At 43.0% G+C, this 17,918-nt stretch overlaps 1 protein-coding gene across 3 annotated transcripts in view; it reads right to left on the bottom strand.

Annotated features, from left to right (window-relative positions):
- Nucleotides 1–17,918, bottom strand: part of LOC127191572 (protein FAM169B-like) — a 102,676-nt gene that overhangs the window by 16,643 nt on the left and 68,115 nt on the right. For all 3 annotated transcript variants that reach the window (XM_051148719.1, XM_051148720.1, XM_051148722.1), the window contains one exon: nucleotides 16,587–16,764. In XM_051148719.1, coding sequence (XP_051004676.1) covers nucleotides 16,587–16,764 — 178 coding nt within the window. The remainder of the gene's footprint in view (nucleotides 1–16,586; nucleotides 16,765–17,918) is intronic.

The raw sequence follows: 17,918 nt of genomic DNA, 5'->3' as shown, positions 1-17,918 counted from the left end.
AATGTACTAGAAGCTGAAGACACAGCTCAGGGTTGCTAAGCCTGTGTTGAGCCAAAAAAAGGAGGGTTACTTTTAAACTATAATTAGTTGTTTGGTTTGAGGTTTTTTTTCTTTGTTTGTTTGGTTTTGTTTGTGTTTGGTTGGTTGGTTTTTTGATGGCTTTTCTTTTCCTTTTGTGGGGGGGGGGGGGTTTGTTTGTTTGTTTATTGTTTTTTCAAGACAAGGTTTCACTGTGTACCCTTGGACTTGGTTTGCAGACCAGGCTGGCCTCGACCTCACAGCGATCCGCCTGCCTCTGCCTCCTGAGTGCTGGAATTAAAGGCACGTGCGCCACCACGCCTGGTTGAAGTAGAGCTCTTTTTCTCATATCATTTACAAAACAAATTCAAAACAGATCACAAATACAGGAATACAAGACAAACTTAGAAAGTTTTTAGCAAGGAAAATAGAGACGCATCTTCACAACTCTGAGCTGGCAAAGAGTTCACAGAGTCAACAACAGAAGCATAACTCACTGGCAACTGGGACTTCATCAGAATTTTTTTGAATTTTTTGCTTCAAAAGACTCTACTAAGAAAAAACAAAAGGCCAGGCATAGACTGTCAACAGAAAGGTTTACAAATCACATTTCTCATACAGAAGTTTGCTGAGGGCCAGAATAAAGAGCTCTTACAATTCAATAAAAATAAAACAAATACTCTCATTAAAACTGCACAAAAGATTTGAGCAAACCTTCCTTTAAAGAAGACATCCACATGACTAATCAGTGAAAACCAGCTAACGTCACTCATAATTAAAGAAATGGATGGTAAAACCACAGCAAAACGCCACTCCGGGCTACAACAGCTAAAATCAAAAGGAAAAGCAAAAATAAGTGGCACATGGACACCCAGAAATTGGAATCCTCGCATGCGGCTGACGGAAGTGTGCAGTGATACAGCCAGACTGCACAGCCATTTGGCAGTTCCTTTAAAACTTAGGCACTACTTGCCAAGTGACCCAGCAATTGTACTAATAGGAGCCTGCCCAAGAGGAAGGAAAATACTTCCATGCAAACAAGTAAGTGAATGCTTATAGCCAGGCGTGGCGGGGCACGACTTTAATCCCAGCACTCGGGAGGCAGAGGCAGGCGGATCTCTGAGTTCAAGGCCAGCCTGGTCTACAAAGCGAGTCCAGGACAGTCAGGACTGTTACACAGAGAGACACTGGAGAGAAAAAGAACGGGGGGTGGGGGAGGAGAAAATGTTTATAGCTTCCCTATTCACAGTAGTAAAAGGGAAACAACCCATCAACCAACAGATTCACAAGCAGAATCACAAGGCAGAATCATGTGGCAATAAACAGAAACGTAACACATAAGCACACCATGGCTTGCATGAGCTCCAAAGCACTGCACTAAGGGAAAGCGTGACTGACACAACACCTGGTACGCTAATTGGCAGGGGTAGGGGACAACTCAGCTTACTGCCTAGGGCTGAGATGGAGACAAATGGCAGGCAGCCACCATCCACTGAGGTAGCAAAAAAAAAGTCCTAACACTGGGTTTTGGTGGTAGTTACATATAGCCCTTTAAATTCACCACTAGCCCTGAATTTTACTTAATTTAGGCAAATTTTATAGGACATAAAGTTACATGGCAATAAAAATTTATCTTGAAAGACACAATGAGAGCGTGCTATCTGCTATATATTTTGCAAACGACTAGAAGAAGAGAGAAGCTTTATAGCTCCAAACACAAAGTGGCAGAATTTTTACAGAGATTAGTCACCCAGATTCGATCATAACGCATCTCAATAGTCACACTGCACCTCATAAATATGTAAAATCATGTGTCCCCTTGCCAGACAGGGTTTCTCTGATCCTGGACTAGATTTGTAGACCAGGCTAGCCTCCAACTCACAGTGATCTGCCCGCCTCACCTCCCGAGTGCTGGGATTAAAGTGGTGCGCCACCACGCCTGGGCTGGGTGTTCTCTTCATCTATCCCAGAAGAGAAAACAGACACTGATGGGAAATCAACCAAGAGTGATTTCTTCACATTGAACACCGAACTATGATTATGTAAAATACAGATATTGGAAGGCGCCTGGAGGGCACCGAGGGCCTTCCTGTCTCTGCAATGCTTCTTTAAACCTCTCAAAATCAGCTTCTGAAGAAAAAGAAGCAAAATTATTCTCCCTATGTTTCCTAAAGGCTGATCATACCTTCAAATTAGCCAAATAAAATCCACTTTGTAAAACAATTACCAAGCCAATTCTTCTGGAACGCCATCACAAATCTGAGCAGAAGAAATAAGATGCCAGGGCTGGAGAGGTGGCTCAGAGGTGAAGAGCACTGACTGCTCTTCCAGAGGTCCTGAGTTCAATTCCCAGTAATCACATGGTGGCTCACAACCACCTATAAAGTGATCTGATGCCCTCTTCTGGCATGCAGGTAGAGAACTGTATACATATAAATAAATCTATTAAGGAAATGAAAATAAAATCTTAAAAAAAAAATTCTTCAAGGCTGTCAAATACAAATAGCCAAGACACTAAGAATGTAATATTTATATAATTTCTGATTGTGTCATGGTTCTTCTTGCCATAGGTAGTTTATTGTATATATGTATAATAATATAAATGAAGTAAACGTTTTTATTTTTATTTTTTAATTAAAAGAAAAGAAATAAGATGCCTGCACTAAACTAAATCTCTGCCCATAATTAGAAAAGAAAGACTATGGAAAATATTGGAAGGAACCTGGCAATGATTTCTTCCATTCTGTCATCTGTTTTTCAGTATAATAACTGACAGGATCAGAAATCATTAAAGATGGAGAGGATTGGGCTTGGGTGACAACTCAGTGGGGTAAGATCACTTCTGCACTAGCAGGAGGACCTGAGTTCAAATCCCCAGTAGCCATGTAAACACCCAGATGTGAACACCCTGAAATAGACAGGAGGATTACTGGGGCCGTCAGCTCACCAGCCCATCTCCCACTTTAGCGAGACACCCTGTCTTGAGGGAACAAAGGGGAGAGCAATAGAGAAGAACAGCTGATACCTTTCCTTTGGGAAGGTGCATACTAGCACAGACACATACAAAACACACACACACACACATACAAGAGATTAATAAGTCAGAAACCAAAGACACAGAAGAAAGGGTTTTTTTTTTTTATTTAAAAGTTACTAAAGTAGGAAAAAGAAACAGTGCATAAAGTATACTAGGAATTAAAATAGAGATATTGACGCATAAGCCAGCTCCTTGTAGGTTGTAAGAAGATGGGGTCCATCCTGAAAACCACAAGCTGCTCACAAAGGTACAGCAGGCTGGATGCTAGAGTTCAAAGAGACTCTTGGGGTTGGAACAGTGACGCCAGCGGCACTAAGGATAAGAGAAGGCTTGTCTGACTTGTCTGAGTGTGAGGCAGCCAAGCAGACCTGACAAATGGCGGACAGACAGGCTCTCAGAAGCAAGGAGAATTTGGTGGGCCTGGTGGCTAGCCTCCATGAGCCTCCCTGGGGAATGCGTACTAGATACGATTTATTGCCCTTTTACATATCCTTGCATCTAATGCTGCCAATTAGACCATATTATAAGTAAAAACGGCTTCTGACGAACCTACTTCTATTTTGGCAGAAAAAGGCCCTAGACAAGGACATAACCAAGAACACTGTGGTTGCATCTTGGTGGCTATGGTAGAGTTAACTCTCTCTGCCATAGTCAGGCTGCCAGCTGGTCATGTACATGTGAAGAGTTTCTAAAGAAAAGAACAGTCTGATTGACACCCACCGAGACACCTGCAAGGTCAGAGGCAGTAAAAGCATCAGCTGCTGGCAACAGCCAGCAGACGGTCAAGATCGATACCTAACAACTCGAGTCAGAGGCAGACAGCAGGGGCTTCAGCCACCCCTAACTGAGCAGGCAGCATATAAATAGTGCATGATCACTGACATGGTTGGGCAAGGGGTGCAGGCACAGAATGTGTGAGCCTTCCCTTGGCTCTGGTTCATGAGAGCACAGAGAATCAACCAACCTGAATCACGAATATGTCAGCCTTTGCCCAGTTTCTGCCATGGTCCTACCTATAAAACTCCTACATAGTGGAGTCCAGCGGCTTCTTCCTCTTCTGGGAACTCAAATTCTCCAGGATTTCTCTCACTTTCCCTTAATCTCTTTCATTTCCCTTCTTTTCTCACTCTTCTACAGAATTTTTAATGCCTGGTTCCGCTTAGCATATTCACACAGCTTTAATCACCTTTGGTGTGACAATGATCTTTGACCAGGGTGAGCGTTTGGTATCTTAGATCATTGGGAAATATATAAATAGGCCATGAACTTTCCTGCTGCTCTCAAAAATCCTGCAATGTCACTAGAAGTGCCAATAATCTGGAAATAAATGAAAAGGAACATCTCCAGGACAACACAACCTACCAAAAACTGATTCAAGGGGAAAGAGAGAGACGCTAACATGTCCTACACTAAAACCCTCCAGCACTTAACACACCAGGCTCAGATATAAAGATATATTCTACCAAATGTGCAAGAAACAACTCCCAGGAAGCAGAAGATGAGAGAGCATTCCCCGACAGCTATGTGCAGTGTAACATTTCAAGGATTTTTTTTTTAAAAGAAAAAGATAGTCAACAACAGGGGAAAAAATTAGATAAATCATTTGAGTATCAAGGAAAAGCACACAAAAAAATGAGTATCAGATTTAACAGGGTAGGCAAAGTTAATTGAGGTCACCAAGATGGCTCCAGATTCTTGTGATGTTAATGCGCCATTAGTTGGGTGCCTGTGCTGAAATGATGGAGACACAGCCCAGCACCACATACAATCGGAAGTCTCTTCTTCCAGCAGCATGGGAGAGGATCAGGGAAAAACGTACTAAAGAGGAACCAACAGGAGGCCAGTGGGTACCTGCAGCAATTAGGTCCCAACACAGCAATGAGAAATGGTCTTCCTTAAAAGAAAGGCATGTGTGACTTTTGGAATGCCTGCATCAGAAATCACAGGTGGACCACTACGAAAGGACAGGAGCAGGCATCTAGGAAGTAACAGAAGGAATCAGGTCTGCCTCAGACAAGAAGGTTTCTTGGAAGGAAGGATTTAAAAGCCAAGCAGAAAGGCTGAGACTGTAACTGACTCCGATGTGCAGGAAGAAGGGAGGCACCCAGTGCTGGTGTGGACTGACAGTTACCAGATAACACAGCATGGAACTGGGAGCCACCCAGTCCTTACTGGCGAGTGTCAATCATCCTTACAGATCTTGTCCAGAAAATCCTGGAAGAAAACCCACTGGGGATTGCTGCTGCACTATGGGACATTAAGAGAAAAGACTGGGAAAACCTGGGTTCAGATCAAGTGGGCTCATGAAGAGCCTGGGAGCAGATGATGAAGACACTTGGGGCTACTTCTGAAGCAGAGACCCGAAACAAATGGCTAAGCAGGCTGACTTTTGCTAAGTGTTAGTACATTCGTTTTTTCTATAGCCATGCTATTGGGTCTCTCCCAGGGCCACTCTACAAGAGTAAGACAGAAGCCTTGGAGCCTAGGGCAGTTAAGCAGCTATTAAGATGGCAGCCAAAACTCTAAATGCTTCCGAATTCCACTAACACAATTTTAATTAAATTGTTTCGCTTCCATAGGAGATGTTTACAATGTAGTCTCTAGAACAGGGGTCATCAAAATGTTTCTGTAAGAATGACATGGAAAATACTTCAGCCTTTGGAAATCAGGTTTCAGTTGCAACTTCTAGACTCTGCAGTTACAGTACAAAAGCACTCCTATGAATACACCCTTTGTACCAATAAAACTTTATTCAGAAAAACAAATGATGGTCACAGAAGTTCAGAAGATGGCACAAAGGACTCCTGCTTCACAGGGCCACAGTGCAGGAAATAACTGTAACTCTGAATGTTTTGAAAAGGTTTAAGCAGGAGGCCTCAGCCAGTTACATGGCCATCCCAGGTCACAAGCTTGTCCAAGTTCCTAATCATCCCAATATTTTTAGCTGCCATTCTTGGTTCCATGGCTTTCATTCTTGCTGGGGTTTTAAGAATCTGGAAGACAAGTTTGTTCTTTGTAGGTTTTTGCACATGTATAATGCTTACAAGTTCTGTCTTAAATTGGTCAATGCTCTACCCCCTAGTGCAGTACTTTCTTCCCTTGAATGCTAACAGTCTTGTGGACTGCTAGTTTGAGAGTAAAAGTTAAAGTGAAACCCACTAATTTTTATTAATTAGGGGAAATTCCAGCATGAAATAGTGAAATGGCTGGAGTGTCACCATTTTTGTAAGAAAGCCAATTACATAACCATCAAGCCAACAGAGAGATGTACACCAGCAAATTGTTCCCAATGAACAGTCCACCTAAAAATATTCTATTCATTCTATGCAAGGGCACCCATTTGTTTGAAAACTGAATATGCTCTTTAGCAAGAAGGAAGCCCAATCTATGATTCACAAATTGACTGAGACAAATCACACAGGTGTGGTCCTCAACGGGATGCTGTCCAAAGATGTGGTCCTCAAAGGGATGATGTGCGAAGGTGTGGTCCTCAAAGGGATGATGTTCGAAGGTGTGGTCCTCAAAGGCATGATGTTGGGAGGAAGGACTCAGTCTCAAATAGCTACATGATACACAGTTCTACTTCCATGATCTTCTTAAAAACACAAAACTATAAAACCCAAAAATTATAATAATGGGAAAATAGCCAATGGTTGCCAAGACATGAGTTACAAGGATGGGGGTGGGGCTGACTCTGGAGGAATTATGTGAAGTGAGAGCAGTTGAGGGAATTGGGAATCATGGCTATTTCATTTTTTTGGTAGGTTTTTTTTTTTATCATTAATTTATTCAGATTACAACTCAATTGTTCTCGCTATTTCATTTTTACTATAACCTATACAAGGTTTAAAATTGGCATACTTTAGCCAGGCATGGTGGTGCATGCCTTTAACTCCAGCACTGGAGAGGCAGAGGCAGGTGGATCACTGTGAGTTCGAGGTCAGCCTGGTCTACAAAGCAAGTCCAAGACAGCCAAGGCTACACAAAGAAATCCTGTCTTGAAAAACCAAAAAGAAAGAGAGATGGAGATAAATGATAGATAGATAGATAGATAGATAGATAGACAGACAGATAGATAGATAGATACTCAATGTGACTAGTCTACCAAACAGAACAACAGAACCCTGCAGGGAGCCACCTAGTGCCTTTAAGGGAGGGATGTTCCATTAGCACCACAGCTAGTTGCCTCTGCCCAATGTGGTGAACGAGTAACGTAATGAGCCATAAATCACTTCACCCAGGAGAAGATCAAAAGTCGAAGTATAGTTTCCACTGAATATATATATCACTGTCACACCATCATAGGGTCAAAACCCTCAAAGCCCAATCAGGATCATGTTGTGGGTGGTCTGTGCAGGCTTCAGCAGCCAGAGCCTGGCCCCTGGTCCTCTTCAGAGGGAAGTCTGCATGGTTTCTTTTGCTCACACCGTAGAATTCTAACTTTCAGGGTGACCTAAGCTAAGAGGCTCTGCTCACATGGACCTAAACTAATGAGGAGAAACAGAGAAGCACATCACGGCTGTGTCAACATCCTAAGAGGCAGCCTGATGTGGCCCTTTCACAAGCGCCAGAGATGAGCTGAGATGAAGAAGCATCAGCAACTCTTCCCAGATTTGGAACTCCTTTCCGACAGCCGGTTAACCCCATGTACTATTCATTAGCAATGCTGTGGTCTGGATGTGATCACACTGGCCCCCAAGCGTCCTTATGTTGGACACCTGGTCCTCAGAGACATATGGGATTTTTAAGGTTTGTTTGGCTTGGTTTGTTGAGACACTGCACTGCCAAAAAACCCCAGACCGGCCTCCAACTTTCAGCAACCCTGCCTCAACCTCCTTATGTGTTATGACTGTTGGCAATGTCCCATTGTACCTGGCATTGTGGTACTTTTTTAACTAAAAGTGAAGCCTATTCAGTTTGAAGGACCACAGCACAGGACTCCAAAGTGGCAAAAGTCAAGAAATCATAGGGAGAGCTTAGCCACATCCATGGCACATCTCTGACCACTGGGCAAAGGGAGAAACTCGACAAGTCCAGGCTAAAGCAGCAGCCATAGGAAGTCATACAGACAGATGTCAGCAGCTGCATAGCACAGAGGACACAAAGCTTCCAGTGTGAGTCTTTCGGTTAAAAGTCTCTTGGAGACCCACGGTCTTCAAGAAAAACAAAGACAATTAATACAATATATCTTCTTTTTCCATATTCATCTTTAAAGTGTGTATGTATGTATCTGTTTGTCTGTCTGTCTGTCTGTCTGTCTGTCTGTGTCTGTGATTGGGTGTGTACACATGATAGCAGGTGTCCATGGAGGCCAGAGGCATCTGAGTCTCTGGAAGCTGAATTCAGGTGTCTATGAGCCACTGTATATGGGTGCTGAAAAATGAACTCAGGCCCCCTGCAAAAGCAGTACACGATTTCCACCACTAAGACATCTCTTCAGCACCAACAAGATATATTCAGTGAAAAAATAAAAATAAAAATAATTTTTAAATAATAATACATTTTTTAAAAAGAAGATATAGGAGACATAAAAAATTGGAGGATACACTCTTACCACTATGTATATGATCAAAGGAGGCATAATCATTATATTAAAAACTTACCTACAAAAAAAAAAAGATATATTCAGTGACTGGTTTGCAGCCAAACATTACTAAACATGCAGAGAAACTGGAAAGTATGGTATGTACTTAGGAAAAGTAGTTATTCAACATAATTGATTTAAAAGAGATGTTAACAGGAAGGGGAGAGCTTTTAAACAACTTTACAAATATATTCAATTAAGGTAATTAGTTTAATCCATAAAATTAATAAGGAAAATATTCAATCAGTGGATATAAGACCTCAACAAAAATATAAAAATATAAGTAATACCTGAAATTCTAAAATTGAATATGACTAAATTTTTCAATAGTCTGAACAGTATATTGAAGAAGTAGAACTGATATAGATTAGGAGAATTATCTCACTAAAGAAGACGGGAAAGTGTTTAAATGAAAATAAAATTTCAGAGCCACAAATGGTAGTGCATATTTATAATCCCAGTACTCAACAAGTGGGCACAGGAGGAGGAGGCCAAGGTCAGCCTTGACTGCTGCGGTGGGGGCAAGAGGAGGAGGAGGTGGCCAAGGTCAGCCTGACTACTGCGGTGGGGACAGGAGGAGGAGGAAGAGGAGGAGGAGGCGGCGGCGGCCAAGGTCAGCCTTGACTACTGCAGTGGTTTGAAAGAGAATACCCTCCATAGGCTCATAGACTTAAATGCTTGAGCTCTTGTTGGTAGAATTCTTTGGGAAGGATTAAAAGGTGTGGCCTTTGGAGGAGGGTCTGTCACTGGAGATGAGCTTTAAGGTTTCAAAATCCCATGCCAGGCCATCTCCCATTCCCTCTCCCACTACCCCCATCCTTCCCTCTCTCTCTCTCTCCTAGTATGTCTGTCTGTCTCTCTTCTCTTCTCTCTCTCTCTGTCTCTCTCCCTTCCTTCCCTCCCTCCCTCCCACCTGTAGATCCGATGTGAGCTCTCAGTTACAAGCTACTGCTCCAGTGCCATACCTGCTTGCCTGCTCCCTGCCATGATGGTACAGGATTTACCCTCTAAAACTGTAAAAAAAAAACTCAATTGAATGCTTTTTTTCTAAGTTTCCTTGGTCATGGTGTCCCTTCATAGCAACAGAGAAGGAAGAAAGATGGCTACACATCGAGTCAGCCTGGGATAAGAAAAGAGCACTGGCTGTTCTTCCAGAGGACCAGGCTCAGCTCCCAGCACATACATGGCAGCTCAAAGCTATCTGTAACTTCTGTCCCAGGAAATCTAACTCCCTCAGTCAAACATATATACAGGCAAAGCACTGATGTACATTAAAAATTTTTTTAATTTTTAAAAAAGTTTTAAAAAGAAAGAACAACCAAAAGAAAAAGAGAATCTCAGAGACTTGAAAACCGCTGTGAAGCAAAGCAACACTGATATAATTGGAATCCCAGAAAAAGAAGAAAATAGAATAAAAGTATTTGGAAAAGGCAATGGACAAAAATTCTCCATAAATGGCAGAAGATGCTTCTGGACATAGCGGTGCACACCTGTAATCCCAGCACTCAGAAGACAGAGGCAGGTGCACCTGTAAGTCTGAGGCCAGCCTGATCTACATAGTGAGTTCCAGGACAGCCAGGGCTACAGAGTGAGACCCTATCTTAAAAACAAACAAAAGAATATGGCAGCAAATATTTACAGATTTACGAAACACAACAAAACCCCAAAAAAGATAAACAGGAAGTCAAGTCACCCACAGTCTGCTGAGGTGGGGGTGTCAGGTGCAAGCTCTTGTAAATCTTTATCCAGATCAGCTACGTTTCCAACATGAAACTCTGAGAACCTGATGTCGGCAGAACGTCGCTGTAAGGAACACTAGGGGAAGTAGTTTAGCCTGGAGGGAAATGGTGCTGGGCAGAAGCCAGGGGCTGCAGAAGAACATGAAGGAAATGTGAGCGCAGACATGTTTGAGTCAAATCCTCCTCTTATTGCGTGTTAAAGGCATTACTACTTTTAAAAAATTATATAGCAGTATTGATAGGTTTGTAACAAAGAAACATACAGCTTAATATAATATGTAATTTTATTGTATAAATTAATATATAGCTATAATATATATCATACTATGTAATAATAGAAACTATATAATAGAAAAATGAGAGATAAACAAAAATACACTATTGTAGAGCCTCTATATTTTGCATAAACCTATTCAGTATTATATACATATTGGGTGATTTTAAGATGCATATGGAATATAGAATCCTTACAGCCAGGTGAAGATTTCCCAAGTTTTCTGATAAAAGTGGTCAATAACATAAAAGAAAATAGAGACAAGCAAATAAGTGCAATCCAAGATCTGAAGAGGAAAATCGGCAAAATAAATATATACATATATAAATAAAGAGAGGGGGGCCAGTAAAATACATAAGAAAATCAGCAATATGGGTGAGAAAGCTTGGTGAACCAAGTAAAAAACACAGTGAGAGCCCTGTGTTGGGCCGACCACCTCTGCTGCTGTCAGAGCCCACAACTGTTGGAGCACGTCAAGGAGCTGGTGCTGCAGACTTATGTGTCATCAATGAATAGGGACAGCCCTAGGTCTGGCTGGTCCCCAGCTTGGAGCTGCTGTAGCTACAGCTCATGCTACCTGCCCTGGTGAGCAACAGAAGAGGGCAGCGGGTGGGATAGGGTAGTGGTGTGCTGCCTGCCAACTCCAAGCACAAAGGTAGAGGCCTGGAGCCCACTTGGAGAGGCAGGGAGGTTCTGGAACTCTCTGGAACCCAGCATCCTGGGACTCTCACAGAACCAGCCCCCAGACACCCTGCCTAATGGCAAGTCCTGACGATGGTCCGGTATTTATGGTGCATCAGAAACCAGAAACCCTGGACCAGACCAACAACTTGTTGCAATGAACATTTGTGTGTAAAGCTTTTGACGCTGCAGTTTCCAATGCTACTAGGACCAACAGTATGCAATGGAAAGATGGACAAAGGGAGAGGTGCTTGCATGGTGGAGAGACACAGAGCTAGAGACTCCATGACAATGACAAGTCTGAATGGAGGGCCATGTTGATCTGGGTGGCCTAGGAGCCAGCCACCTGCTGCCGTTTATATCCAAGGTCCATGCTGCTGCCAAAGGCCATTCATATTTAGGTCCTTGGTCATGTTACCACCAAAGATCATGGGGATGTCCATCCATAGTCTGTGCTGATACCTGGGGCCAGGTTGATGTCCATGGGTGGGGTGGCTGTTTCTGGGGACCATATTGGCATCTTTGACCCATATTGCCCTGGAGGTCATATTGATGTCCTTGGCCTGTGCTATTGCCAAGGGCTATGATGGGGTCTGTGGCTTGTGCTGCAGCAGAGGGCTTTGTTGGTGTCTGTGGTCTGTGCTACCACTGGAGACGATGCTGAGGTCCATGGCCTGTACTGATGCCAGAGACCAAGTGGATGCCCATGGTCCTTAGTGTTGCCAGAAAAGGTTTCAAAGTCCACGATCTGTGTTCACGCTGACTCTAAAGGGCAAGGAAGCTACCTGCTTTTGCAGTGACACGGACTACAGATGCACAGCTGAGAAAGAGAGAGAAAGCTTCCATGGCAACCTCTACCCCCAACACATGCATCCCAAAAAAGTTACAGTCTAGACAGGAAGCCATCAAAGAGAAGTCTTAAAAAGTGGCGTGACCAGTAGCTCTCCACAGTTGAGGGCTTATGGAGGGGGTGCAGGCAGGGAAGAACTCAGTTTTCTTTAAGGAGTTGGTTACTGAGAGTTTGACCACTATTAACTAACTTTAAATGTAGATGACCTCAAGTCAACAAGAAAGAGACAGAGATTGGCTGAGTGGGTTAAAAAAAAAAAAAAAACAAGATCCAACCATCTGTGGTCTACAAGAAACACAACTCACTGGTAAAAGTATCCACAGAGTCAAAGGATAAAAAACAATCTATCAAGTGAGCAGAAACTGAAAACAAGCGGGTACCACTATCCTGGCATCTGATAAAACAAGACGTTAGCGATGAGATTTAGCTGAGTTGCATGATGTTTGCCTCGCATGCACAAGGCACTGGGTTCCCTCCCAAGTATTGCACTGATCAGGCATGATGGCGTCTGTCTATAATCCCAGCACTACTAGGAAGACAGTTCAACAGCTAGGCCGGAAGTTCAAGGTCACACTTAGCCACATACAGAATTGAAGGCCATCCTGGACACATGGGTCCATTTCTCCAAATATATGAAAATAGATTTCAAGCCAAAATTAGTCAGAAGAGATAAAGAATGCCACTACATGGTAATAAGAGAAACAATTCATCAAGAAGTTATAATAATTGTAAATATATACACTAAACATTAAAGCTCCTAATTTCAATATGCAAACAGTGATAGACAGAAGAGGTCAGACAGGTAGGTCTCTGACACTATCAGTAACAGTGGGTGATCTCAACACCCTAAGCTCATCTTTAGATAGGGCATCTCATTGAAAAAGTCAATAAAGAAATCCTAGAGTTAAACTACAGAACAGAGCAAATAAACTCACCTGACATCTACATGATATTCCATACAAAAGCTGCACAGTATATATTTGTCTTAGTCCACATTCCCATGAAACTTTTTTCTAAAACAGACATTTCAGTTACAGCTCAAGTCTCACCAGCACAAAAAGGTCTAAGTATTTCCTTGTCTCTTACCAGATCATTGTACAAGAAAGTGGAAATCAACAGTGGAAAAAAACATACAAAAATACAGAAACAAGACAATCTGTTGTCAAATGACCGGTGGGTCGCTGTAGAAATCAGAGAGGAAATTTTAAAATTCCCAATATCACAGTTTACCAGAACCTTTGAGACACACCTAAGGTAATCTTAAAAGTTTAGAGCTATGAATGCTTATAGTAAACAATGAGAGAGTTTTCTAGAAAAATAGCCTGATGATACAACTCAGTATTCTAGAAAAACAAGAACAATCCAAACCCAAAGAGTAGACAGCAATAAATATCTAGGCAGAAAACATGAAATAGAGCCTAAGAGAACATCAGTAACACAAAAAGTTGATTATTGAAAAAAATAAACAAGATTGACAAGCATGTACCTAAATGAACCAAGAGTAGAGGTTGGGTAGAGAGACAGACAGAAAGGACACAAGTTAATAAAAAGTAGAGATGAAAGGAGGAGGAGGGGGTTACTACAAATTTCAATAGAACCAGAAACCACTAGGGAATACTTTGAAAATTTACATTTCAGAAAAGTGGAAAATGTAAAAGAAATGGATAAATTCCTAGACGCATATGATCTACCATAATCAGAAGGACATAAACAATGTAAGCATTCATTAAGAAGTGGCTGGGCAGTAGTGGCGCATGCCTTTAATCCCAGCCCTTGGGAGCCAGAGGCAGGTGAGTCACTGTGAGTTCGAGTCCAGCCTGGTCTACAAAGCTAGTCCAGGACAGCCAAGGCTACATAGAGAAACCCTGTCTCGAAAAAACAAAAACAAACAACAAAAAAAGAATATCATGTATTTTGGAGGTAAAGGCAGGTGGATTTCTGAGTTCGGGGCCAGCCTAATCTATAGGGCAGCCAGGGATTCACAGAGAAAACCTGTTTTGAAAAACCAGAAAAGGAAGGAAGGAAGGATGGAAGGAAGGAAATCATGTACCATGACTAACTTGGTTTCATTTCAGGGATGCAAGCAAGGCTGGATCAATATATACAAACGATTAAGTGAGGACAAAAATCATACAGTCATCTCAATTGATACAGAAAAAGTCTTTGAAAGAGTTCAACATTTATTTCTTTTTCTTTTTTCTTCTGTTTTGGGGGGTGGTGGTGGTTTCGAGACAGGGTTTCTCTATGTTATCTTGGCTGTCCTAGACTCACTTTGTAGACCAGGCTGGCCTCAAGCTCACAGTGATCTGCCTGCCTCTGCGCCACCACGCCTGGCTTCAACATTTTTTTCATAATAAAAGCCTTTTAAAAAAAAACTACAAACAGAATGAGCATATGTCAGCACGATACAGGCAACATACAACAAACCTATAGCAGTTAACATTATGCTAGAGGAAAGCTTTCTCTCTGAAATCTGGAATGAGACAAAGATGCCCATTCTTTCTACTCTTGTTCATTACAGTACCCAACAACTTCTTATCTCAGGTAATAAGAGGATGAATAAAAGGCCTAAAACAAGTCAGATTATCCCCATTTGCAGAAAACATGATCTGAGGACTCTAAAGACCAGACCAGAAAATACTTAGAACTGACAAGCATTCAGCAAAATAGCAAGATACAAAATCACCTTACAACAATGGCTAGCTTTTCAATTTATCAATAACAACCTCCCTAGGACTAAATCATGGGAAATCCCATTCTCAATAGTTAAAAAAATAAAATAAAATACTCAAGCTGGGAAGTAGAAGACCTCTACAAAACAAATGAGATCCAAAGACAAAGATCCACCCATCTGTACTTCAGATAGACTAGAAATTCAAAACAACAAATAAGCAAAATCTCAAAAAAAAAAGTCAGCCTGTCACATTAGCATCTTCTCTGGTACTAGCAGCCTTTAAAAGAAAAAAAAAAAAAAAAAAAAGATTCTTGGGAGAAGTCAGGGAGGTGGTGGCATACACCTTTAATCCCACAACTTGCTAAGAGGCAGAGACAGGTAGATCTATCTCTGAGTTCGAGGCCAGCCTGGTCTACAGAGCAAGTTCCAGGACAGTCAGGGCTATACAGAGAAACCTTGTCTCAGGAAAAAGAGAGAGGGGTGGGCGGAGACTGACTAATTTTTGGGAGAAAGACCTTACTCCATACTCCATCAAGAGAACATAAACCATCCCAGAGATGCTCACAGCAGGGACTTTCTTGATGGACGAACTTAGTGAAAGACAACATAAGTGATAAGTTCAAACTCCAAGCAGGAACAAGGTAAGCCCAGTAACACTAGAATTCAACTCTGTGTTTCAAACTCTTCTGTGGCTGTGCTTAAACCTTCTCAGGCATGCCTGACTGATTAGCAAATGGCAGAAAAAAAGAGAAAGCTCTTATCCATCACATCTTCTTGAAGACTCACTGGAGATGAGAGGGTCCCATACCCACTGCAGAGGCCCTGGTACTCATCTCTCTACTTGGACTCCATACTACATTGTAGTCTCAATGAGCAAAATACAGTATTTCATGGTCACACCACACGGCCTCAACACACGCTAGGTAAAATGGATAAGTTGGCCACAGCACGGAAGCTTAAACTATACCACCGTCCTGCAGCTGGCCTATTTCATATCAATGGTAATGATTTAAAGGCCTTCATAGCCCTCTAGCCTCATAAAGGGCTATATCAAGAAACAAGCCAGGCGGTGGTGGTGCAAGGCTTTAATCCCAGCACTTGGGAGGCAGAGACAGGTGGATCGCTGTGGGTTTGAGGCCAGCCTGGTCTACAAAGTGAGTCTAGGACAGCCAAGGCTATACAGAGAAACCTCGTCAAAAAAAAAAAAAAAAAAAGAAAGAAAGAAAAAGAAAGCAGCAATCTGAAAGGACAGACATCTGCAGCCCAATGGTTGAACACCAACTGCTGGGCAAGGTCCTAGAAGGAAGCTGCTGCTGTCCTACCTAACGTTGTTTTTGTGCCCAGTTCCCTGTCTTGTCTTCTGAGGTAATGTCTGTGAGTCTTGGCACCTAGGCTGCTTCCTGAACATTTGTCAGCTGTTAGCAAAAGTACTGTTCCTGACAGCTAATTGTTACCATTAAGAAAAAAACAAGAGCATTAAACTCCCGTCGTGTATGTTGTTTGTGTCATAGGGCCGTGCTGCTCTTCCAGGGAACCAAGGGGAAAGGCTTACAGAGATGTGAAAAAGAAAGCCATGCCTTGGGCTTATTTACACAAGAGTTTAATATCTGTGCTTCCTGAGCTAGTAGAGTCCACAGAATGCTTGTGACAAAGGCATCTCCACAGACCGGCAGACATCCAGGATGCCCCAGCCCACCCGCCGCCTCCTGGACCACAAGTCATCCCTCACCTTTCCTTTTGATTGAGTAAAACCCAACTGCCGCGCCATCTCTCCACATAATCTTAGCTTGCTCCTTCGTAGGATGAGGTAAGAAAAACATGTCATCGTCATCCAGATTTCTCTCCAGTCTTCCAAAAACAATGGTGTTGAGAACAAAAAGTACAATCCTCTCCCCAAAGGACTGAACCTTAAAAGGAAAAAGAAAGGCAGCTCTCAGCAGGGCCGGGTAAGGCAGGCTGCTTCTGGTCAAGCCATGAACTGGGAAGTCTCAATGCCACTGACTTATAATGCAGTGAGGGGCGGCAAGGTCAGAGATGCCTCGGGTCCACACAGGCGAGGATTGTAAGTCCACGGAGTGTGACCAAGCGAGGGTAACAGAATAGGAAGTTGCCTCCAGGGTGTCCAGGTCAGCCATTCCAAGAGATGGTCTGTGTCCTGAAATAATCCGATCTGCCATTTTAACAGCAGTGACATCCTTACCCTGCCTCTGGGTAGGTGGGGGGGGGGGGGGTGAGGATGGGGCAATGAGGGGGGGCACGGTGGCGGAAACGGACTAGGATCAATTGACACAGCGAAAGCCACTGATTTTTCCAAACTTGTGATAGATTTCAAAGACACTCTGGAGTCCCAACCCCAGAGCATTCATAGGGCTCAAGGCTCTCCTTGAACTAAGCTATATCATAGAACCCTCCTGCCCAAAGCAGGGTAAGGAAACCGCGCTATAGTCAAAGTTGGGCCCGCCTTAGTGGGAAGCTTTCTCTGACACAAACTAAAATGACATCATGGTCCTGTCTGTGATTCTGAGTCCATGGCCCAAGAAGGGCGAATGTGTGGCTGAAATCAAGGCCTCTCTTCTGGATTCATATGAGACATGGTTATTTGGCCATGTCTGTCTCCACAGCCAGGCCATGATCTATTAATCCTACAAACAACCCTGTAGGCAGCACAAGTAACTGATAAAAGTGTAGCAGAGAGGAAGAAGACACCCAGCTATGGACACAGTGACTGTGTTACAGCACCGAGTTTTCTCCTTACACTCTGCTATGTGACAGCCACTGTGGTGCACGGATGGGCACGTGTGTGGGCACGGATCCACACTGCCACCAGATCCACCACACCCCGGAGCTGTGGCTTCCATCCACATTGTTGTCACTTGATTCCCATCGGCTGGCAAGGGGGCCTGGCTTGCAGGGTGCAAGAACACTGAAGCTCACAGAGGTTAAGCGAGTGTATATATGAATTTTACCATCTCATTCCACAGACAGCTTGAGATGGCTGGGCTGGGGCTATCTCAGAAGCAGGCTGGGGTAGCAGGCCAGTTCTCCTCCATCCCTCCCTCCA

This window comes from Acomys russatus, chromosome 7 (genome assembly GCF_903995435.1).
Source record: "Acomys russatus chromosome 7, mAcoRus1.1, whole genome shotgun sequence".
NCBI lineage: Eukaryota > Metazoa > Chordata > Mammalia > Rodentia > Muridae > Acomys > Acomys russatus.
This window is presented reverse-complemented; position numbering and strand designations above follow the sequence as displayed.